Genomic DNA, 23864 nt, shown 5'->3' on the forward strand with positions numbered 1-23864 from the left:
CCGTTTTTTCTGCACCTTCCTTTCAAATTAAACTCAGTATCCTTCATAAATACCACTGTTTTCGACATTCATTCATCCGTTTTGGATTAATTGTGGTAAATCTTATTTAGGAGTAAGAGTGCATCTTTAAGTGTATTTCTTTCGGCAATTTCGGAATCAAAGAACACAGTAGTCATAACATAAGTGTTTTCATATGAATTTCCAAGACGAATATTTTGATGCCAAAACATGAGCGAGTCCCTTTTTAGACCCGGACGTCTTTGTTTACATTTAACGTTCTTTGATCACATGATGGCCATGTGATCGTTTCGATATCGATGGAGGTTGTGTAAACATTGCATTCTTCATTTTCAGCAATTGTTTCTTTATTCTTCAGGTAAAAATATACTTTCATTTACAGCATTGGTTTTGATATGTAATTGAACGGCTTCGGGCGATCGTTTGAAGGTATCTACTTTTAAAGGGACTGTACACCAGATTGGCACCAAAAACAAGTTGTTTTCTGTAAAGAATCTCAGGACAATTATTTAATAAAATGTTTTACTCTTTCATATCATAATTGTAAAAAATATACCAAAATGTAAAAAAGGGAGTCGAAGACCGGGTTCAAACCGGGGTCGCCAAACTTGCAGGCCAGGGTCGTATCCAGTGTGCCACGAAGGCTTACTCTTAACGGTGGTGGTGCTAGTAGTTTATACTTCAGGTCCCGGCGTGAGCACAGTGAAGGGTCCCAGAGTGACAGTTCAACCACCGCAACCTATCCTGGGCAGAACCAGTACTGGGTGCCTTCACCTCTGCAAGGAACTGACAACTTCTGTACATGCCAGGGGCAGTGGTACAGTGCGAATGGTCGTAGAAAGGATTTCATAACCAATCACAACAGAAGTGACCTGGTCCGCCCGGGAATCGAACCCGGGTTGTCCGTTCAGAGTCCAGCGCTCTACCGATTGAGCTAACCGGGCGGACCTTAACGGTTGGAATATTTCAGCTATATACCTAACTTGGTAATACCACGTGATAACGCGACTAGCCAATCACGCATAAGGAATGAATTCTACTAGGTAGACATACCTAGTAATCTTTTTTAATGGAAAAACATAAAAAACAGCGAAAAATAAATTAATTGTAAACTATGTGGTACTTCAGTAAGTAAGTTCCAATGCATTGTTCACACCGATACCAAGTATATGTCAGTTTTCAACAATTTCATCATACGGAGTACAGCCCCTTTAAGTTATTTCAACGTTTTTGAAAATGTATTGTTGTGAATACATTCGACAAATAAATTAGGGCAAAATGCATAATAAGAGCATTAAACAAATAAGAACAATAACTCATAATAACAGAACAATTTATTAAATTAGTTCATGGTCTTAATAACAATTTCGTGTGAACCCATAGTTTACCAAGTCAAAATAGGTATTTAAGAATTAACAGTCGAAACTCGCTATACCGAACTCTGTTATCTCGATGGACTGGCTATGTCGAACATTTTTGGAAGTTGTTAAGTTTACTTATACGCTTTTTTATTTCGGTTATATCGATTGTACGTTATCTCGAAGTATTTCCCGAGGTCCAAACGACTTCGACATAGCGAGTTTTGACTGTATATCAAACCTATCACCATAGCTGTTTCAGATATCCCATGTGACTTTACCTCGTTTTTCTATGAAATACCGAATAAATAAACTGAATGTGATAACTTTATTAAGACATAAATTAGGTATAAACTCCGTAAAATCAATTATTTAATATACAGATAAGATCAGTAAGGCACATTCATTGAAAATACATGTACATAAAGTATAATATACTAGCCGGAAAAAGGAGAACTGTTCATGAAAATAAATTCCTCAAAAATATGATAAAGAGAAATTCGCAGATAGAAAGTTGCGTACCTTAATAATTTAAGCTAACAAAGTTACTCTGGTACGGAGGAGTACTCCTTTTAGTGTATTTATACCACGTGATAGGTAAGCCTCTATCATTAATACAAACAATTGCTACTGGTAACGCTACAATTAAAAGTTTCAAAATGTAAAGTTTGAATATTGTTTTATGTGTTCATTGAAAGCTTTTTTATATATAGGCAATGTGTTCTTCAATAAACATATTAATAAATTTGCTATATAAACAAAGTAAAATTGGTTTTAATACCTCCCTTTCATACAACATATTTTAATAGTAACGTCTTAAAGGCTATATTAAAAATGTAATCAATGCAAAATTAATATAATGGTAAATCAATATAAATTAACAATAGAAATAATCTTAATTTTAATATCTAAAATGCACTAACTCATCGTTACATCCTCATGATGGATGGCTTATCCTGAATGTTTCTTTAAGGAATTGTTTACCTTACATGAACAGTGTTCTATTTCGCAACTTCTAATACCTTTTCATAACACAGAAACTAGCACTACTGTTTAAAGACAGAGTACGAACACCACGTCATTTTGGACTGTCATTGTGCCAAACTCCATTCAGCGGTTATTTCCCTTGCCGTACAGAAACAACTGCCCGTGTCCAAATCACGTGATATATATCGAAATCACGTGACTTCTTTAATAAGGAGTTTAATTTTTATTTCATTTAAATATATGTTTTACTAAACGTTGAAAACAACATAATTGAATGTAATTTTGATAAAGTACTGCATAAATACGTTTATTTATTAACAAAAACTCCACTTGTCATCTTCTCTGTCAAGGGAGGTAACTGCGTAGGAGAGTGATTTTAAGCTCGGTCAACGACAAATACTATTCTGGTCAAGTGCATGGTTATTTTAAAGCAATCGGAATACCTCGAACAATTTTTTTTATCGAAAACAACCCCGGATGTATATGGGTGGTTTAACAAAGTCAGAAATATTTACATTTAACTACTCTGCAAGTAGATCGCGCAGTAATTTCAACAGTTAAACCTAAGGACTTTACACTTAAGCCTCTTAAATATTGCAATGACACACTTCCGAGGCAGTTTATTTGAACTAAGTAATACAAAATAAACTTGAAAATTTTTACGAACTATTTCTACTGATGAATCGGCATACATCCGATGTTGTTTTAGATGGAAAATGGCCGAGGTGTTCCTATTTATATTTAATAAGAGAAAATCAGAAAATGCATTTTCCCATAATAATAACAATTCTGACTGTAACTAAAACTTTGTTTGTAGTCAACAGTTTGTCATATTTCATTTTTATATGATAATTAAAACTATTGGTTAAGCTTTTTAAAGTAACATACAGGTTATTGCAAAAATACACATATACATGTACGAAATGTACATTAATTGACACATTCATGTTCAACACTTTAATTTTCAAGGTAACAAGTTCAAATAAAATGTCACCTCGAGCAATCATTGACGCACATAATCAAATAAAATTAAAGACGTTTAATATAAGAGTGTTCGATAGTTCAAATGAAATTGTTATAATTATATTTAGTCTAGTAAGTTTAATCTTATGTATTTTTAAAACAATTTTAAAATAAGTTATTGCAACTTAAATTAATCACTCTCGATCTAACGATGCTGCGAGAGTGTGGTCTTGTGTTGTGGGGGAAACCGGAGCACCCGGAGAAAACCCACTTGTCCAGTTTGGTGACCACAAACCAAACTCACTTGCGCCCAGGCCGGGTATCGTACCCGGGTCGCCTAGGTGAGAACGAGTGCGCTAACCGGACAACCTGCATCACATCGATGTATAGAATGTATTTATATGTATTTATTCGAGCAGAACAATTTAAAATTAATGTCTAAGTCAAGTTGATTTCCATTGCACCAGCAGAAGCTCTGCTGGAATAAATACACATAAGTAAACTTGCAATTTTTAGGCTGTTACGTACGAATAAACGTGCAAGATTTGTCTTTGATTGTTTCCTTGCAAAATTAAAAAAAAAACTTTGCTAAACTTGCTTAAACACACACATAAAATATTAAACCGTGTCATGTATGCCTTTATATTATATGTCTTTATTAGATTTGAGTGTACATGTATTGATTTTTATTCTATATGAAAAATGACGGCTAAATTCCTTATTATTTGGCAAAATATTGTTTTCACGACAAGTATTTCATATTTTAAAAATATGTTGAAAAGGCACTGTGTTTAACAAACAGCAACATATATTTGAGACTTTCAAATGATTGTTTTCGACACTAAACTATTAAAAATATTGTATAACAAATCACGAGGCAACTGAAATTTAAATTTGTTATAATAACCGACTCGCTATTTTCCTTTCAAGATTACAATTTGTGTTTAAATAAAAATTGAACATGTAAAGTTAGAAATAATTTTAAGATAAATGTATGAGATAAATTATGCCATGGTTGAAGGTTGTTAGAATGTACTTAAAAAATTGTTTGATGTGACACAGTCGCATAACTATTTATTTTGTGTAAGTACATACTAGCAACCATTAACCGTTTTAGGGGTCTACATTCTACTACTAAGTGTGGCAGTAACTCTGTATATCTATCGTTTTACCCTGCCTTAAATCAATAAGGTCCGACTGTTGATTTACTAAAATAAATATATAGGCAAAATGAAGAATACTGCCTTCTCATTTGACAAAACAATATGTTGACCACTAAATGTATTTAATTTCTTGCTCTCAAGAAAAAAGCATTTTTGCAACCTGATGCATTAAGAAAAAAAAACGACTTTTACAATCATTTCTGACTTATCCTTAGGGGCACATGAATGTCTTTTAAACGCGTTAGGCTAATTTAACAATCGCTGTCGAGTATTGCAAATAAAGACAACCAAATACTTTAAAACTCACAGCCATCAAATTTAAACGTTTGTTGAACATTGCCTATGGAAGAACCAAATAAATTCAAACTCCAGTCTTCATATTTTATCGCTTGTCGATCATTGCGAACGGAGACAGTCAAATAAATCGAACTCACAGTCTTAAGATTCTATCTTTACCAGAAAGCACATACGCCCTATCCAAACACGAAATTAGGATTAGCGTTATTTCCTGGGCTTGCCCACCACGGTAAGCGCTGTACGACTGGACCTGTTTGGGCCATTGCTTGAGGCCCAATAGCCTGGGGACCATTTGGGTTCATAATTAAGGGTACACATCTTTGTCTCTGCCAGTCACATCTCAGATACTGCGACCCACAGGTGTTCGAATTTGGAATACACGTAGGTCTTCGCTCGTATCTGTAAATTCGGCGAGTAAAAATGTCATTTATTCCATCAATTACTAAAAGTCTCCCTAAGCCCATTGATGCTAAAGGCTGATGAGCCCTGTCGCCAACAATTCTCGGGTAATCTCGCGATGGATCTATTCCGCGCATGCGCTGGTTTGTTCGGAACTCCTCCCATATATAATCCATAAAGGCGTGGTGCATATAAAACAGTGGGTCGTACGACGCTGACTCGATCCTGCTCATCTGTTGACCAATAAACACGTGGACGTCGTTATGGAGCTCCTCGATGTTAGTGGCGTCGGGGGCGTTTGGATTCGTGATATCGGCGATAATGCTTTGTGACATTATGGCGGAAATATCGTTAGGGTTCATCAGTCGGCGATCGTTTCCGACATCGCGTCCGAGAGGTCCGAACGGTGACGACCAAAATGAAAATGGACCTGAAGTGAAGAAAGTTTTCTGTATAATTACTAAGTAAATCAAAATAACCCTTGGACATTTTTTTATGAAAATATTGTTTTTTTCATAGCTGATAAAAGTTTTAGATAACATTTCCAACATTTGACAGTTACACCATGATTTATAAAAACTAACACAGTAGTTTATTAAGAAACACCAGAACAGCCTCAGTCCCTAACCATCTGCAAACCTGGTGTTTAATCATTGTTATGATATGAATAAAATCAGGGCTGATTTTCGATATTGGTCTTATTTGGATCTAAGAACGATGTAGCTAATCGGATTACTTGTAATCAATAACTGACCAATGTGTTGGGACTTCACACACAATTATTATCTTAACAAAAGACCAAAACTATAAATAGCTTTACCTTGGGTAACTTGTCCATTTGCTGTGCCCATGAAGAGCGGGGAGAAGAGAATGGACTGCCGGGGGTTAGGAAGAGCTTCATCGATAGTGTTGTCCCAGTAGGGGATGGTAACGTTGGCAACCTTCTCCCTCATCGCGTTCTCGCACCTTGAAAATATTTGAATGGAAAGTGAGTTCATCATGTGTGACTGTTAGGTTAAATGCCAGGGTCCGTATTCCCTAACGTGTTTAGTCTGAGTTTCAGACTCAAGCTCAGAAATTGACATCCTAATTGTTGCAAAATATCTATGATACAATATATATATTTTTCAAACTTGTTTATTTGGTTGGAGAACAGATTATTTGTAACAGTAACAACAGTTCTTGCATCTTTGTTCCTTAAAATAACATTTTAACAAGAAGAATTAAGAGTTTGCTTTTCTGATTCTTGAGTCTCTTAGTTATTTTTTAGACCCACTGTAAAATGGTATTAGTTAGGTGATAAAGATTGAAACAGATATATTTCAAACAATCAACAAAATCCAACTGGCAATAGAAAAAAGTTAAGGCTGAGGTTATTAGCGTTTAAAACTCAGTTCTAAGCACATCTAACTTCTGCATTTATTTGACATATTATGGAACTTTATTCCGAACTTCAAACTATAGACGTAAAGAACTTAGCAGCTTATGCCAAAAACGTTCTTTAACCATAGACTGTTTTCAGCTAGATTCTATAAAGATTTATTCATTTCTAGAAAAATGTTGGTTCTTTTGAAACATTTATATAACAGAAACAAACTTGTTAATACATAAAAATTACGAAATGACTGTGTAAAATATACATTTATAAAAACTATCTTGCAATGTAGAATGCACTTTATCTGGCAAATAACGTTATTCCGAACATGTATAGTTTATTGTGGTTGATGTCTATGGTCGAATTTCTAACAAGTGTTTATTTTAGCAGGAACCGCCGCATCCGTTTTTAGGAGCATTTTTATTTATTTTTAATTTTAAAAATGTTTTATTTTGCCATCTTTTTTCTCGTTTAAAAATATTGTTGATAGAATGTTTGAATTATCCGAGAGTCAAGGGTTAACGTATTGTCTAGACACTCGTATTGTGTAGCATCCTGTGATTATTCTGATTTCTATTGTAATTTCCTGTTTTGGAGAGAAAATAACAAAAAAAACAATACTTGAAATAAAGTAAAATTCGACAGTCATTACTTTTGCAAACAAGAACAAATGAGCGTGAAAATCATGAAATTGAATATGTAATAAGAAACTGGCCATGTCCATGTTAATGTGGCTGGTTACGACAGTGGTGATAATAATGATGAAATATAGGTTAAAAGTGACTATGAACGTTAACATATAATTTTCTGTAGTAGAAACGAATCACTAATTTAATAGAAGAAACTTATTTAACGCCCCTTCTTAGTAATGCAGTATAAATAGTGAACAACAATGTAAAACTGTGGTGGTGTTGAATTTGCGACTTCAACTTTGGCTACGTCAATCATATGGTCATACATCATTGACTCCATTCACTGTATAGGTCAGTTTCTTATATCGAGCAATCCGATTAGCTACATCGTTCTTGAAAAAGAACCAAACACTTTTAAAGAGGGAAAAGATGAGAACGGAGTAAGGTATGTTTGTGTTGAACAGTGTATCTGATTGACAATGATATTTCGTACATTTCAATTAATTAAGTGTTAAAATCAATAAGCAAAAACGCTTTTGAGGGGGAAATAAGTGATCGATGACATGCCTGTAGGTTCAAGCTTTGCTTAAGTCTAGACCTTGAATTGACGAATCGATTGAAATAGTTAAAGTATACGATTAGTTTGCACTCAATGTCCTTGTAGTATTTACCACAATTAATGCAATTATTTAATAATACCAAAAAGCATGAATGAATGTCTAAAACAATGGTTCTTAAGAAGGATACCGAGTTTAATTTGAAAAAATAGCATAAAATACGGTATTTCTACCTGATGAGACTATATTCGATCACATTAAATATTTTAGCAATCACCAATCATTTAATATTTTTGCATTTTCAGCTTTTTAATACAGGGTTACAATCTTGTTATCAGTGATTAATATTTTCCATAAATGCATTTAATAAGTAGTTAAAGGTTTATCACTCAAAATTAATGTTGGTTATACATGTGTATGTATTGATTTTGAATAAGAATGTACTTTAAGTTATTCACGAAAGGTAAATTAACATGATATAAATAGAAATTATGCGAAATGACTAATAATAATTTAAATTGTAAACAAATATTGGTAATATCCAATTATTTTCATAAGGTACAGCCAGCGTTGTTTCTACTATTTTTGCCTAGAAATTTCCAAAAATGCAAAAAAAGACAGTAAAAGTGAAAGGATGTGATTACGGTTTGATTCCTAAAGAGAACACCTTTCCGTTACAAAAACGGAATGCGAGTCAAGTTTTTTCATGAAATAAACAAAACAAAAACAATATGTATCGTTGTGCCCGTCTGTCTTTGTGGTTTCCTTTAGGGTTAGGAGTATATTTGGTTACGTTTCGATTAAAAAACCACCAATAAAAATGCACGTTTTAGGAGCTATTTTTAAAGAAGGAAAAACACATAAGCAAGAAATGTTGCTGCGTCCGCCCGTCCGTCCGTCCGACCGCCCGTCCGTCTTTCAGTCTTATACTGATGGTGTTTAATGTAAGTTATACTACACTTACAGAACAAGGTAAGCTCTATGCCATCCGAGAAAGTTAGGACCTCCATGTGCAGACGATGCAGTGTTGAGGTGATGTAAGGAGGCCAGTGCGTCAAACTTGTTTGGGGGGACACTCTGAAAGGGAAACAGAAATGTTGAAGATTTAAGGTATCCTCAAAAATGTTGTGATATTTGAGATAACGACAGTTAATTTGTTGTTGTTGTTGTTGTTGTTGTTTTTGTTGTTGTTGTTGTTGTTGTTGTTGCCTTATCCGTTGTATATCATTATTCACCTGAATCAGCGGTTTCTGTTTTCTAAGAAAGACCAACCTTTACAAAATAAAGGTGTTGTTTTATTTTTTTATTTTTTTTACCAAACTTCAGAGAATCTGCAGCGAAACATAAAATAACAACCTTAATTAAAAATAAACATCCTGTCATGATATCAAAATAGCAACGGGGCATGTTAGCACGTTCATTAATGGATGTAACAAGTGCAATAATAACAATAAAAACATTCCGACATTTAACATTGAAATAATTGCATGATTCGCGTGTTCATTGTTGTCTCGACGAATGCCATGGCGTACAAAACATCGTGCGCAATGGCTTTTATCATTACATCGTTTTACTATATGTTTTCCGGTGGTTTATAGTGATTTATCCTTCAAATAAAATTGATATTTCACAGTTTGAAACAGTGAAAATATGAAATTGATATTTTTCACTTTTTTTAAATTTAAGCTAACACTCAGTTCCAAATCCAACGTCAGCGAGTACAGGGTTGGGAAAAATTGGGACCGAAAATGGTTCCCAGTAACAATTTTAAAAATGTGACATGTTTAAAAAAAATCAAAACGGTACCAAATTTTGAAAATTAATATATTTATTTAGTCATTTTTCTCCAGAAATATCCCCAAACAAAGCCATTTTTCAATTAAAATTGTAAGACATATTGCGTTTACATATTTAGTGTCGCTATTTTCACCATTCAGAAAATGAAGAGAAAACACTTGAATATATTCTGAAAGCGAGATAACTGGGAAAAACGCATTCCATTCAAGTTTGTCAAAGTTCAATATCGGTTTGATTTAGACTTTTCATTGATATTACTGCTATAAAATGCCTCTTTAAGGTATCTGAACCCACAAATAGGATAATATTAGTTGCCTGGTGACCCTTTAATATTTTGGTATCCTTTGAAAGTGCTTTGTGTGCAGAAACAGATAATTATCATTTTTTACCGAAAATAAAATAGTAAACAAGTCTTATTTGGATTGCAAAATACATGTATGCCGTTTACGTCTGATTTCAATTAAAAAAAACACATGTACAAACTATAACCTATATGTATGAAAAACGTTTGGTCATTTATTTAATATATTGGGCGACTATAAATTAATTTCTAGATTTTCATCCCCGCCCACCACCTCTTTTTTTCAACTGCCCGTTAAATGTTATTGATTCAAATAAAAATGTTGAGGTATGGTCTGTATTTGCGTATCGGTCCAGTACTGTCCGGGAACGGCGTTTATTCATACCTACGATGTCGATGTGTAACATTCACATGTTAAAAATGAGCGTATTCAACGGTGAAACAGTCATCTAAGAATCCCCCTACCCTCCCCATTTAAAAAATAGATAACATTCTACGAATTAATTTATATTGGCCTAAGTAGTCGTTAAGCAAATAACTTTCCTATATCTTTGCAAATTGTGAAGGGTCACCAAGCATCAAAATGCAGCATAAAGAATAAGAGAATTAGCTTTTCGTGGGTCGGACCTCTTAAAGGCGGTATTTTGTTTTGTTTCTGGAGACAAACATCAATAAAAATACAATGATACCAAAGGGGCAAAAATAATAATCATACCGTGTCTTGTTTAAGCGCCCGGATTGAATTGTGAAAGTTGTTTCTCTCCGTGTCTGTCAACATCCGGTATTCTTTGCGCACGCGTATTTCACCTTCCGGTGGGATGTAGAAGAGCGAGTTGAGCCAGTTTAGAAATCGTGGATCCAACGACCTAACGTAAGATAAGAATAATAAGATAATAAAAAACATGAAGATAATATAAAGTTCAGGTCTCAATATCAAGCAAATACTTATGTCAAAATCCAAGCCAACGAAAGAACAATATAGCGGATATCTCTCATAGGTTTAACATCTGTTAAAAGAAAGAAGACATTTTAAAAAATACCTGCATGTTTAGAAATTGATAATGGAACAATGTTTTGCCTTTAATGATAATCACAATAAACCATTTAAGTATGTAGTTGGGCTAATTGAAAAAAAGCTTGATAATCTTAAGAAGTTTCGAGAAAATTAGGCCCTGTATTTCGACTAAATATATTATTCAACGTCTACAATGTTAAACAGCTTACATGTATTGAAAAATTAAAACAAAAACGGCCGAGTACAATCTTCGTTAACTTACTAAATCATAAATTATAATAACACCTAATATATTACTTCAAGCCCATAAATAATCGAAACCAGGTGTAAAAATGCAACAGTTGACAATGTAACAGTTACAAAGACACTAAATCGCAAACTCCAAAATAAACAGCATTTTGCTCGTCACTGATTTACGTATGCACTTTTAGAAGTTAATTAAGCGAATGCAAATGAATTATACCTTGATATACACTTACCAGACAAACATATAAACTTAATTTAGACTCAAGTAATAAATTTTGTCCCCAAGGACAGCAATACTAACAGACAAAGTGACAATTGTTAAAAAAAAGTACTCAAAATTGTTTCAGAAAGAGTTCAGATTTAATGCATTTTTCGTGTATTTCAATTTCAAAAAAGTTAATCTAATTGCACTATTTCTGCATTACTAGTTAAGTGATTTATATTTATTTCACCTTGATCTCAATAAACTTACAGACAAGAATAGCAAGCTTGACGGGAGCACTTGATGTTTGATGGGCTATATATAGATTTTCGAAAATCTGCTATTTACAAAAATGTCTTTATTGCAAAATCCAACAATTGAACTACTTGCAGCGTAGTTGAATGTAAAGATTTCTGACATTGTAAACCGACCAATATACATCGGAGGTTGTTTTCGATGGAACATTGCCGAGGAGTTCCGAATATACAGTTCGCATGAATATTTTAACATCGTTTATTAATAGTTGCCGCCTTGGAGCAGATTGGTCAGATATTATTTTTTTATTCCACTTGAATGGGTAAACCGGTAAGCATGTCTGAATCTGAAACGGTAAAATGGTTTGCGACATTTCAACCGGTTTGCGACCCGGTTTGCGACATCTGAACCTAAAACATATTCCATTCCCCTTACCTGTTAATGGCCGCGATGGATGTGGCTTGCTGCGCGTGGATGTCATATGATGGGAATAACGCCAGGCCAATAAACAGGACGAGGGCCAAGTTGCGCATTGTCTGAAATGGAAACGCGGAATATAGTTAAAGGGAATGCAGCAGTTAAATGGATGTTTTAGTATGGGAAGAGAGTCTAGCAGATGGCCAGAATAAAGACCCAGTAGGGACAGGGAATGTACAGTCGAACCCTGTTGGCTCGAACTCGCTTGGTTCGATTTCCTCGTTGGCGCGAACTAGACGTAATTAAAAGGACAAATGTCTGTGTACTGTAGGTTAACATTCCCGCTTGACTCGAATTTTTCGAGGCTTGACTTAGAGTTCGAGCCAACGGTATTAGACTGTAGTAGCACAGTAAATGCCGTATGATGGTCATCACATGATGGGAATAATCATGGAGCAGCGCATGCGCAATGCGTAAAATATGGACTACTTCGCATTGTCTGAAGTTATAACTACAATTTCTGAAGCGTACACATCAATAGCGTATTGTCTGCAATAAATGTAAGGAGTTTCATTTCTTGAAATAAGAAGAGGGTTGAAGAAAGCCAAAAGGTAAAAATAAAACAAAAATAATAATACGCGCAGTAGCACGCTGTGTGAAAAATAATTGGCGTTAATGCTTTCTTCAAAAGCAGTGATTATAGAAGCCCATTACTTTTCATAACATAGAACATACGGAAAAATAGTTATTCATCTTCATTAGATCATATCTATTTTGATTTATAAAATCGTAGTTGGAATTCAACAAATATCAAAATAAATTTTAAGGAGTTTCACCTACTACGATAATCCTGCTAAAATTGCCAAGAAAATAATCCATCATTTTATACAGAGCTTGCATTACTTGGGACTTTAATTATTTCAATGTCACATGGCCTAAAAGAATAAGTTTATCCTATATTTCAGGGTAAGGCAATAAATGTCAAAATTGTGCATCTGCGACAAATAAAGTACTCATTTTAAACATATCTGCAGTATCGTGCATCTAGGTTGTCGCACTGTCTCCACGTGCAAGTCATAGTAAAATTCATGTTATTAATTGGGTCGCACCATGATGATGTTTATCGCACGTATTTTCAGAACACGCCCAAACAAATATTATTTTAAGCGTCCGCTCCTATAATTAAACTAAAATGAAAATTTGTTATGGAATGTTGCTTTGGTCCGCTCTGTTTTGAAATGAAATGAAAAAAAAAATGTATTTGAATGTGTGTTACGCTATCTCGCTCAAATTGATCTAACCATATCTGTAGAAAATGCCAATTACTTAAATAAATAAATATTGTGGCATAAATTCCCCTTTAAAGAGGTCAAGCGTATTATTATAGAAAAAAAATCAATTCCATACAGTCTCAATAAAAATATATTTTAAACGGACTGGCTCATGTTTTGGAACCTTTTTTTCAAGATTCGGATAGGAAGTGAAGAAGTTTTCAGTAGGAAGGGTAAGGTGGTTTCGGTACATCCAACTTTCTTTGGGAACAAAGTTTTAGCAAACATTATGCACTGGAACACCCTCTTATTTCATTTGGTAAGGAAATTGAAATGTTTTACAATTAAGTATAATAACTATCACTGCATTGTCTCGAAACCGGATTTAAATTAAGTAGAAAAATGGAGAATTGTTCAGAAAACCAACGAAAAAGAGACATAATTGTCTTTTCAAAAGGTTGAATCATATTTATTAGAAATGAAAACGTGAAACTTATTGTACTATAAGATTGTGTGATATTTATAAGCGACTAATCGGGTGACGGCGCATAAAAGGTAGTTCCCTATAATTATAACATTTTAGGTTAAAATGTAGAACATGGTATATGATCAACAGAACAGAACAGAACAGAAAATTAATTTTGACTTAAGCATATAAACACCTCATCGTCACATTACACAACATACACAATACGCATACACATACAAATAAACAATAAATAGATGAATAAATGCATGAATCATTATTTAATTTTTATATACATAGTGATAGAGAAAAAAACAACAACCAAAACAACAACAACAGCTTTCATCTCGCCTATAGATACCTGTGAGAGTGTTCATTCTCTACTCTCCATAGTAGAACGTTTAGGCAAATGTTAGGCAAGGGTACTTTAAATGAATACAATGGTTTGATCACGGTGCTAAATAGTTGTAAGTGCAAAGATAACAGTACAAATACAACTAATCTTAAGACATATACAAAACACATGGAATAACATCCAGTACAACGTTATAAATATTTCTTCAAAAAGCATGTATGTATTCAAACATAATCATTTCTTTCTTTGAAAGCTTTTAAACAATAAATAGCTAGTTTAACCAGAAGAGATTTATCATCTGTTTGCAGTAGAGTAATAAATTTTTCCATACTAGGATGTCTTGAATAATAACTTGGCAAATACCTTCTACGAATATCAGCATATAGTGGACATTTTAAAACGAAATGGTAATCAACGATTTTGCCAAATATTTTTAATTTCCTTTTACTATAATTCCGACTACAGGACTCAAGCAAAATGCTTCATGATTTGTACTACAATGTCGTATTCTTTGCAGGAGATATCAGAAAATGATGCATTCTATTTTTATTCCCATAAGCAACACACTTAAATCAAGTTTTATTTGAACACATTTTTGCAAAAGTTATTTTTCAATAAACATTTGCGAATGGTCCCGAATAGACTGAAGAGGCTCTGGTGTCTATACTCCTCTGAGGATATCACTCATTTAGTAATCGCTTTTTTCGGGGGTTCGTTTGTTTCATTCAGGATAACTAAATAAGTTTTCGTACTACGCTAAACATTTAAACAATTTGGTGTGACCCAACCACATTTTGGGAAGTTTCCTCACTCTTTTAGCACGAAGCATATATCAAAGTGGTGATTGCTTGTTGCATACTAAACTCGGTATTTGCACTCCTAGAATAATTAAAGTAGTGCCACTTTTCTTAATTACCAATTAATTTAAACAGCGGTCCGCCCTGTTAACTCATTTATACATCAAAGTGTTTCAACTATCATGGCTGTCACCTAGTTTTAATAAAACCCTTTTAGACGGACATGAAATAAAATTGAAATGTATGATAATGAGGTCTCGCGTTATCATTAATTCTACCTGTTTCTTGCACGTTTAGCGCCAACATATCGTGATTTCATGGTTCTCTGACAAACGAGCATAATTATTGTTTTGACTTTTATGTTCTAAAGCAGCGTATGACTTTATATAATAAAGTTGTTGTAAAAAACTAAGTACTAGTAAATTTGTGCGTGCATACATTTTACTTACAAGTAACACAAGGGAATGGTGAACGATTCCAAACGATCAGAAAATAATTATAACTTCTTTGAAGACAAAGATTAGAAGACTTATAACCGCCCATACCAACAGTTGTGACGGATGAATGCATTGTGTGTGTGAGAGAGAGATAGATCTCTTTGAAGCACAAAAACACACTAAAACAAACGTACAAACATCTTCAACAAATTATGTTAGAGACCTTATGTAGCACTACTTGTACGGGTATATGTACGTGTGAGCTTTTGTCTGTGAACTACGTCATACAGGTATGCGTACGTGTGGGCTACTGTTTGTGCACTACGTCATGCAGGTATGTGTACGTGTGGGCTACTGTTTGTGTACTACGTCATGCAGGGATGTGTACATATGGGCTACTGTTTGTGCACTACGTCATGCAGGTATGCGTGCGTGTAAAAATATGTTTTCATACTCTGCTTCCGAAGAACATTTCTTCAAGAATGTATTAATCGTTATCAAAATAAATGTTAATCGGTAAACAGATTGTTTGGTGTATAAGGCATTAGTATAATGATGTTTTGTTCAAATTTTGGAAAATAAAATAAAATAAATAAAAGAAGTTTTGGAGGCGCAGAATCTATCTGAGAGATGTCATTGCATGGTCTCATAAATTAAGTTAATCATACACAAACGAGAGTAAGATTTAGGACTTATGTAAATCAATTAACGCGTTTGTGTCACATAACTACACTTTTGAAATGAATAATAAATGTCATATTTCAAATAAATGACAAATTAATGCTAACTATACAACAATATATTGCTTAATGTAAATCAAATGGAAGGTTTTGGGACACTAGTATGTAATAAACTGCATTTCTATTACATGTCCCAATGTCTAAATCATTTGCAGAAAAAAATCAAGAGAAGCTCCACTTCTAAGGCCACCGATTAATAAACGAAGTATGGGTGAAGTTTCATGAACTTTGCACAAGAAGTAACATAGGGTACCAGTCTAGATGTGCACAGGGTACGCGGCCTTTTCAATAAAGAGCATTATGCTTATGATCGTCATTTACAGGCGCAACCCCGTTTCATTAGCGTCTAATTAGACTGGTGGTGTGGTTAAAAAAGGACAACATATCTGGGCTATTATTTATAAAACACCTGAAGTCATTTCCCAGCTAATCAAAGCACTGGTACTGCTAAATGGCTTGAGTGATGATTCCTTCTACGTGATATTTAAAAAACATCATATGCATGACAGCATGGTACTCGCTTGCTCGCTCGATCGCTCTCACGCCTGCCCGTCCACACATCCATTCTGCCGACACACTCGCCGCCCACTCATTTACTCACCACTCAAAACCTACTCACATCCAAACCCACCCACCATATATACTGATTGGGTGTATTCCATGCGCAAAAGGTGTTATTCAGCTTCAACTTTTATAGAAGTGTGTTATTCTCTTATGTGTACTAACTTCAAATTTGTAAAGGAATGTGAACACAATTGTCGTATAGAAAATACTCTTTCAATTTAGATCATAGCTTAAACAAAGAGAGTATAAAAAATTATTTACGTATGTGTATATTCAAACCAATCATCCGTAACAGTACTGTATGGAAATAAGAATCATTGGAATGTTTATAAGCATATGACTTACATATGCAAAGGTGGATATGTTTTTAACTTAAACACACATACATAGCAACACAGAGGAAAATGACCCGGCTTTCCAAGAAGTTGGAGTGTGAACGCCAATATACGTTTCAAACAATCTGAGGTCTATATTAATGGATAATGATAAAGGATATATGTCCATTCACCTTACATACAATGCTACTGGGTATATTTCGTCCAATTAGCTATTTTCAAAGCTAGAGCAGTGCATGCAGAAGGAAGAAAACCGCACTGAACTAATTATGTATTAACATATGAATTCCCTCCTCTGTAGTATCTGATTTATAGAATTATTATGCAATATAGTTCCAATGATATATAACCAGTAACCAGACCTTCAAGGATTTTTTCCGGTTCATAGGAGTTTTCCCTTTCATATCCGTGTTTAATTTACCTTATGCAATAAAAAAAATGTTTAAAACACCCGTCCGATACTTTTTTTTTACATTTGATTATGAAATTTGAAATAACTACTTAAGTTAGGCAATGACTTAAGATGGTTTATGAAAACGTTCCCTGCTCTACAAAATTTCGGTCAAGTAAAACAATCTATAATTCTATATGCCATTCATCGCGGTACTCTGAATATTTGTTTTGCTTCGACATGTCTTATTTCGCCCATACCCCACCAAAAAAGTTGTCAAAACGGTCAATCTGTGAGAGTGCAGCTTTAAACTAAGTCGACAAACAACAACACAATCAATCTTATTCAACACGTACTCATTTCAGACAAAAATGCATTGTCAAGGTTGTAATTTTTGCGCTTGAAAAAGTCATTAGTGTTGAGTTTAATGTCTTGCTACTTTATAACCTTCTACTAAAGTGCTCCGGAACTGAGACTCATTTATTTCAACAAATACATAAAAAAGTAAGCTTCTGTTGTCCGCTTTTATATCCGCAAACTAGAACAATGCAAGTGGTTGAAAATTAATCATATTTTTTCTTGTCTTACGAAATAGGCCGATTGTTCAGTTTTTTTATAAAAGTTAACAACATTTGTTAACGTCATCGTTGAAAACTTTAAAATCGTCACTGCTCTGGAAGTTTAAAGGATACACTTTTGATTTGCAGCGTTTTTAACAAGATTTTAGACAATTCTTCCACCTGTTTGTGCTTTTAACAAGAAATTATTTTAATACTCCGTAGAAAAAAGAACAACATACATTTATCAAATAATCTGTATTTATTTTACAATGACCTACCATGCAATGTTTGAATGTGTTTATGTATTTGAGTCATATTTTTTTATTAATGTTTATTAATGTTTATATGTTTGGCTTTTAATTAAGGCATTCATGAATTTATGACGACATTTGTAACGAATAGCGACAGCCTGGTGTTAAATGCGCATAATACATGTATAAGGTGATGGAAAACACTTTTTTTTAATTTTAATGCATTTCCATGTTTAATTCATATGATTTTAATGATAAAACCAATAAAAGCATATGATTTATGTACAAATAAGAAATATTAGCGTTTATAAATGCTTTTTTTTTTTAATTAATAGCTACGTGGTCGCATTTTCCCCAATTAAAAAAGCGCCAAAAATCGTTAATATTTTATCTATACCTAAACCATGTTGTTTTTTATCATTGAAGTCTAAACAATTGAACATGATAATGCATTCAAATAAAAGAAGTTTTGCAACTACCTGTGTTGTACGCCTTTAAAGCTGCACTCTCACGGATTGACCCTTTGACAACTTTTTTTTCTTTTTCTGGGAATGAGCAATTTTTTGCGTAAATGTCTGGAAACCAGTGATAAAAGATTGCTGACATCAGATCAGATCGCAGTTCTTCATATAATTACCTTCAAAAGTTGATTTTTATGGCAAAAAGCGTTATTTACGCTTTAAGAAAAATGATTTTTTCGGAAGTTTTTCAACCAATTGAGATCGGTTCTTTTCATGAGTTATCATTAAATACTGAATTGAAGGCATTGATGCCAAAATCAGCTGATTTTGAAACAAAAAATAATTTATTGTCAAAACGGTCAATCTGTGAGAGTGCAGCTTTAATTCTACCTTGAGGCGAGTCAGCTGTATATATTACGAAATGTTTTGAAAACCCTTCTCAGCATCTGTCAGACATTAATTAATACGTCTCAAAAAAACTAGTATCAAGCTGCAAATACACATCAACAGCCGGACCCCTTGTCTGTACGTCATAAACATACTTCTGCTTGAGTGATGAACAATTAATACGTTTGCAACTGTAATAATATTTAATAATGGGTTTTATGGTGGCTGTCATATCTCGCAGTGCCCTCTGGGGTTTGTAAGTCAGTGTGCGTTATGCTCGTGATTTACTGTTGAGACAGTGAACTATGCAACCTTAAACAAGAGCGTCGTTGACCAGAACGTCAACGCTCGTCTGTTCTTTTTTCAGTCGAAGGCGAGTAATGCACTCAGCAATTATTAAAACCAGAGTTATGGGCCTTGCTATGCATGGGCGTAATATCTCTGGGAACATGTATACCAAGTTTCATTTGAATGCTTTATACTTTTTTTTAATTAAGGCCGAGCTTAAATGTTTGCACTACGACGCAAACGACGACAACGACTCCAGCGTGACTTTTTTCAGTCGAGCTAAAAACCATGATAAAACATTGCTTTTTGCAGCGACCAAAAATACTTCACCTGAAGCGTTTGTCGTTACTTTACTTTAAACATATTTATTTTACAACGATTGTAAAACAAGTTATTACAACGTTATATTAATTACTCTCGTTGGCACGATTTTATGTGAGAGTGTGGTCTTGTGTTGTGGGGGAAACCGGAGAACCCGGAGAAAACCCACTAGTCCGGCTTGGTGACCACAAACCAAACTCATATGCGCCCAAGCCGGGAAGCGTTTGTAGTTAATGACACCTTTATTGCACAAATCCGTTAAGTTCTGCGTTCTAGTGAGCCAATCTGCCACTATATTTTGGAATTTATGATTGTTATGATTCCACCTCAATGACATTCCGTAAAAATAATAAGGAAGAAAAAATAATTATATAACGTTATAACTTTCTAGTTTAACAAAACCGGTGTCGAAAGTGCATGATGTCTGTTTTTATTTCCTATATGACTCAACGATGTTCTCTTCCAAGCGGTTATCCTTTTTATGTGTGCCAAAGTTAACAAAAATAAAATTGTTGAAATATCTTAATTAAATGGCACATGTATTAACATTTACAGCTAGCATAATATTCAATTTAAACATAAAGGTAGTACTAAGCATTGTCAGAGATATACACCAGAGCATGTTTTCATATAGAAATTTAGAATTTTATTTACAGAATATCAAGAAGGGCATGGCTCATGTGGACAAAACATACATTTACAGTGTTTACAGATGATTCAATGCATATGCCATACGAGTATAACAATCGATATCTAATGCTGAATAAATATCATAAATATCATATATCATCCTAAGTCATTTCCTAACTTAAGTTTTTTTTTAAACTTAAATATCTCTCTTATCATACGATATACTTACTAAATAATATCTTAAATACAATATTTTTAATGATTTTATCAAATGTACATATTTTTAAGGTGAAATCACTTATTTTAATTTCACTATGTAAAGTCAAGGAAATTGACTTAAGTCAAGAAATGACTAAAGAAGTTTTACGAATACTGGCAAGCATGTGCAAAGTAACACTCAAATTCCCAAAATACTAACCGATACATGTATCTTAACATGTATATTTGTAATTGTACTTATGATGCAACCAAATATATTCAATATTGTGTCTGTACAAATATGTTGATGACCAAAACAGGTCTGAATGTATTTGTAATATAATTGTTTTAATGAATGTTGATGAATAATTGAGAGAATATAATTTATATAGACATTGCACGCTTTTTGAAGGTGTGCTTACCTCTATAATTTGATAAAAACACAAAAGGATAAATAAAAAAGACTCATACATTACGATATCATATAAAACGTGTCATAAATCTGACGAAACTTGGCCAATAGATGGTGAATATTCAGCTATTTTTATAAGGAAATAACTGTCAAAATCCTAACATGACCCGCGGTCAGAGCGCAATGATGACATGTTCGATGACAACTGATCCCAAATTGAACGTTTGGATGGGTTAAGACCCTCATCATTCGTCATCTTTGTCGTGAATCGAAATAAAAGACATCCATTTTAAACATAGGATATTAAAATAAAAGACAACTTTTCCAACCACATTCATGAATGAATTAGAACCAATTTTAGATCTGAAACAAAACAGCCAAAGTAAATATCTAAATGAAGCAAAACTTAAACACATGTACTTTTCATTCTTGGCTTTGAAACACATTTCCCAACAGAAGTGAACATATCATTTTATTGTCTTTTGAACACATACCCAACATTTGAAAATGACACATTCCTAGCTTTGATCTACATACCAGCTGTTAAACTATCACATTCTATGATTTGTAAGAAGTACACTCCCAACAGTATAACAATATTATTGTACGCTTTCAGTGACATACCCTCCCACAGGCGATATACCCTACACCAACTAAAACAATCACATTCTGCTCTCTGAACGGCATACCTTCATACAAGTTTAAGCTATCATATGTTACGCTTTTAACTACATACCCTCCATAAGGTTAAACATATTCTTCATTTGAACGACATACCCGCCCACAAGTTAAACAATCACATTCTTGGCTTTGAATGATATACCCTCAAACACATAATATTCTATGAACGACATACACATTATAATTCTATGAACGGCATACCCTCCGACACATTATAATTCTATGGACGACATACCCTCTGACACAATATATTCTATGAACGGCATACCCTCTGACACATTATATTCTATGAACGGCATACCCTCCAACATATTATATTCTATGAACGACGTACCCTCCAACATATTATATTCTATGAACGACATACCCTCCAACATATTATATTCTATGAACGACGTACCCTCCAACATATTATATTCTATGAACGACATACCCTCTGACACAATATATTCTATGAACGGCGTACCCTCCAACACATTATATTCTATGAACGACGTACCCTCCAACATATTATATTCTATGAACGACGTACCCTCCAACATATTATATTCTATGAACGACATACCCTCCAACATATTATATTCTATGAACGACGTACCCTCCAACATATTATATTCTATGAACGACATACCCTCTGACACAATATATTCTATGAACGACGTACCCTCCAACACATTATATTCTATGAACGGCATACCCTCCAACACATTATATTCTATGAACGACATACCCTCCAACATATTATATTCTATGAACGACGTACCCTCTGACACAATATATTCTATGAACGGCATACCCTCTGACACATTATATTCTATGAACGGCATACCCTCCAACACATTATATTCTATGAACGGCATACCCTCCAACACATTATATTCTATGAACGACATACCCTCCAACATATTATATTCTATGAACGACGTACCCTCCAACATATTATATTCTATGAACGACATACCCTCCAACACATTATATTCTATGAACGACATACCCTCCAACATATTATATTCTATGAACGACATACCCTCCAACATATTATATTCTATGAACGACATACCCTCCAACACATTATATTCTATGAACGACATACCCTCCAACATATTATATTCTATGAACGACATACCCTCCAACATATTATATTCTATGAACGACATACCCTCCAACATATTATATTCTATGAACGACATACCCTCCAACAAATTATATTATATGAACGACATACCCTCCAACAAATTATATTCTATGAACGACATACCCTCCAACAAATTATATTCTATGAACGACATACCCTCCAACATATTATATTCTATGAACGACATACCCTCCAACACATTATATTCTATGAACGACGTACCCTCCAACAAATTATATTCTATGAACGACATACCCTCCAACATATTATATTCTATGAACGACATACCCTCCAACATATTATATTCTATGAACGACATACCCTCCAACATATTATATTCTATGAACGACATACCCTCCAACATATTATATTCTATGAACGACATACCCTCCAACAAATTATATTATATGAACGACATACCCTCCAACAAATTATATTCTATGAACGACATACCCTCCAACAAATTATATTCTATGAACGACATACCCTCCAACATATTATATTCTATGAACGACATACTCTCCAACATATTATATTCTATGAACGACATACCCTCCAACATATTATATTCTATGAACGACATACCCTCCAACATATTATATTCTATGAACGACATACCCTCCAACATATTATATTCTATGAACGACATACCCTCCAACATATTATATTCTATGAACGACATACTCTCCAACATATTATATTCTATGAACGACATACCCTCCAACATATTATATTCTATGAACGACATACCCTCCAACATATTATATTCTATGAACGACATACCCTCCAACATATTATATTCTATGAACGACATACTCTCCAACATATTATATTCTATGAACGACATACCCTCCAACATATTATATTCTATGAACGACATACCCTCCAACATATTATATTCTATGAACGGCATACCCTCCAACACATTATATTCTATGAACGGCATACCCTCCAACATATTATATTCTATGAACGACATACCCTCCAACATATTATATTCTATGAACGGCATACCCTCCAACACATTATATTCTATGAACGGCATACCCTCCAACATATTATATTCTATGAACGGCATACCCTCCAACACATTATATTCTATGAACGGCATACCCTCCAACATATTATATTCTATGAACGACATACCCTCCAACACATTATATTCTATGAACGACATACCCTCCAACACATTATATTCTATG

General features: G+C 33.9%; 1 protein-coding gene across 3 annotated transcripts in view; it reads right to left on the reverse strand.

Moving 5' to 3' along the window:
• Positions 1-1334: 1334 nt before the first annotated feature.
• LOC128244825 (putative tyrosinase-like protein tyr-1) overlaps positions 1335-23864 on the reverse strand; it is a 38319-nt gene continuing 15789 nt past the window's right edge. For all 3 annotated transcript variants that reach the window (XM_052962915.1, XM_052962916.1, XM_052962917.1), the window contains exons 2-6: positions 12001-12101; positions 10563-10713; positions 8714-8826; positions 6006-6151; positions 1335-5615 (exon numbers count right to left, since the gene is read on the reverse strand). In XM_052962915.1, the coding sequence (XP_052818875.1) occupies positions 4963-5615; positions 6006-6151; positions 8714-8826; positions 10563-10713; positions 12001-12101 (1164 nt within the window). In that variant the 3' untranslated portion in view covers positions 1335-4962. The remainder of the gene's footprint in view (positions 5616-6005; positions 6152-8713; positions 8827-10562; positions 10714-12000; positions 12102-23864) is intronic.

Source organism: Mya arenaria, chromosome 8 (genome assembly GCF_026914265.1).
Source record: "Mya arenaria isolate MELC-2E11 chromosome 8, ASM2691426v1".
Lineage (NCBI taxonomy): Eukaryota > Metazoa > Mollusca > Bivalvia > Myida > Myidae > Mya > Mya arenaria.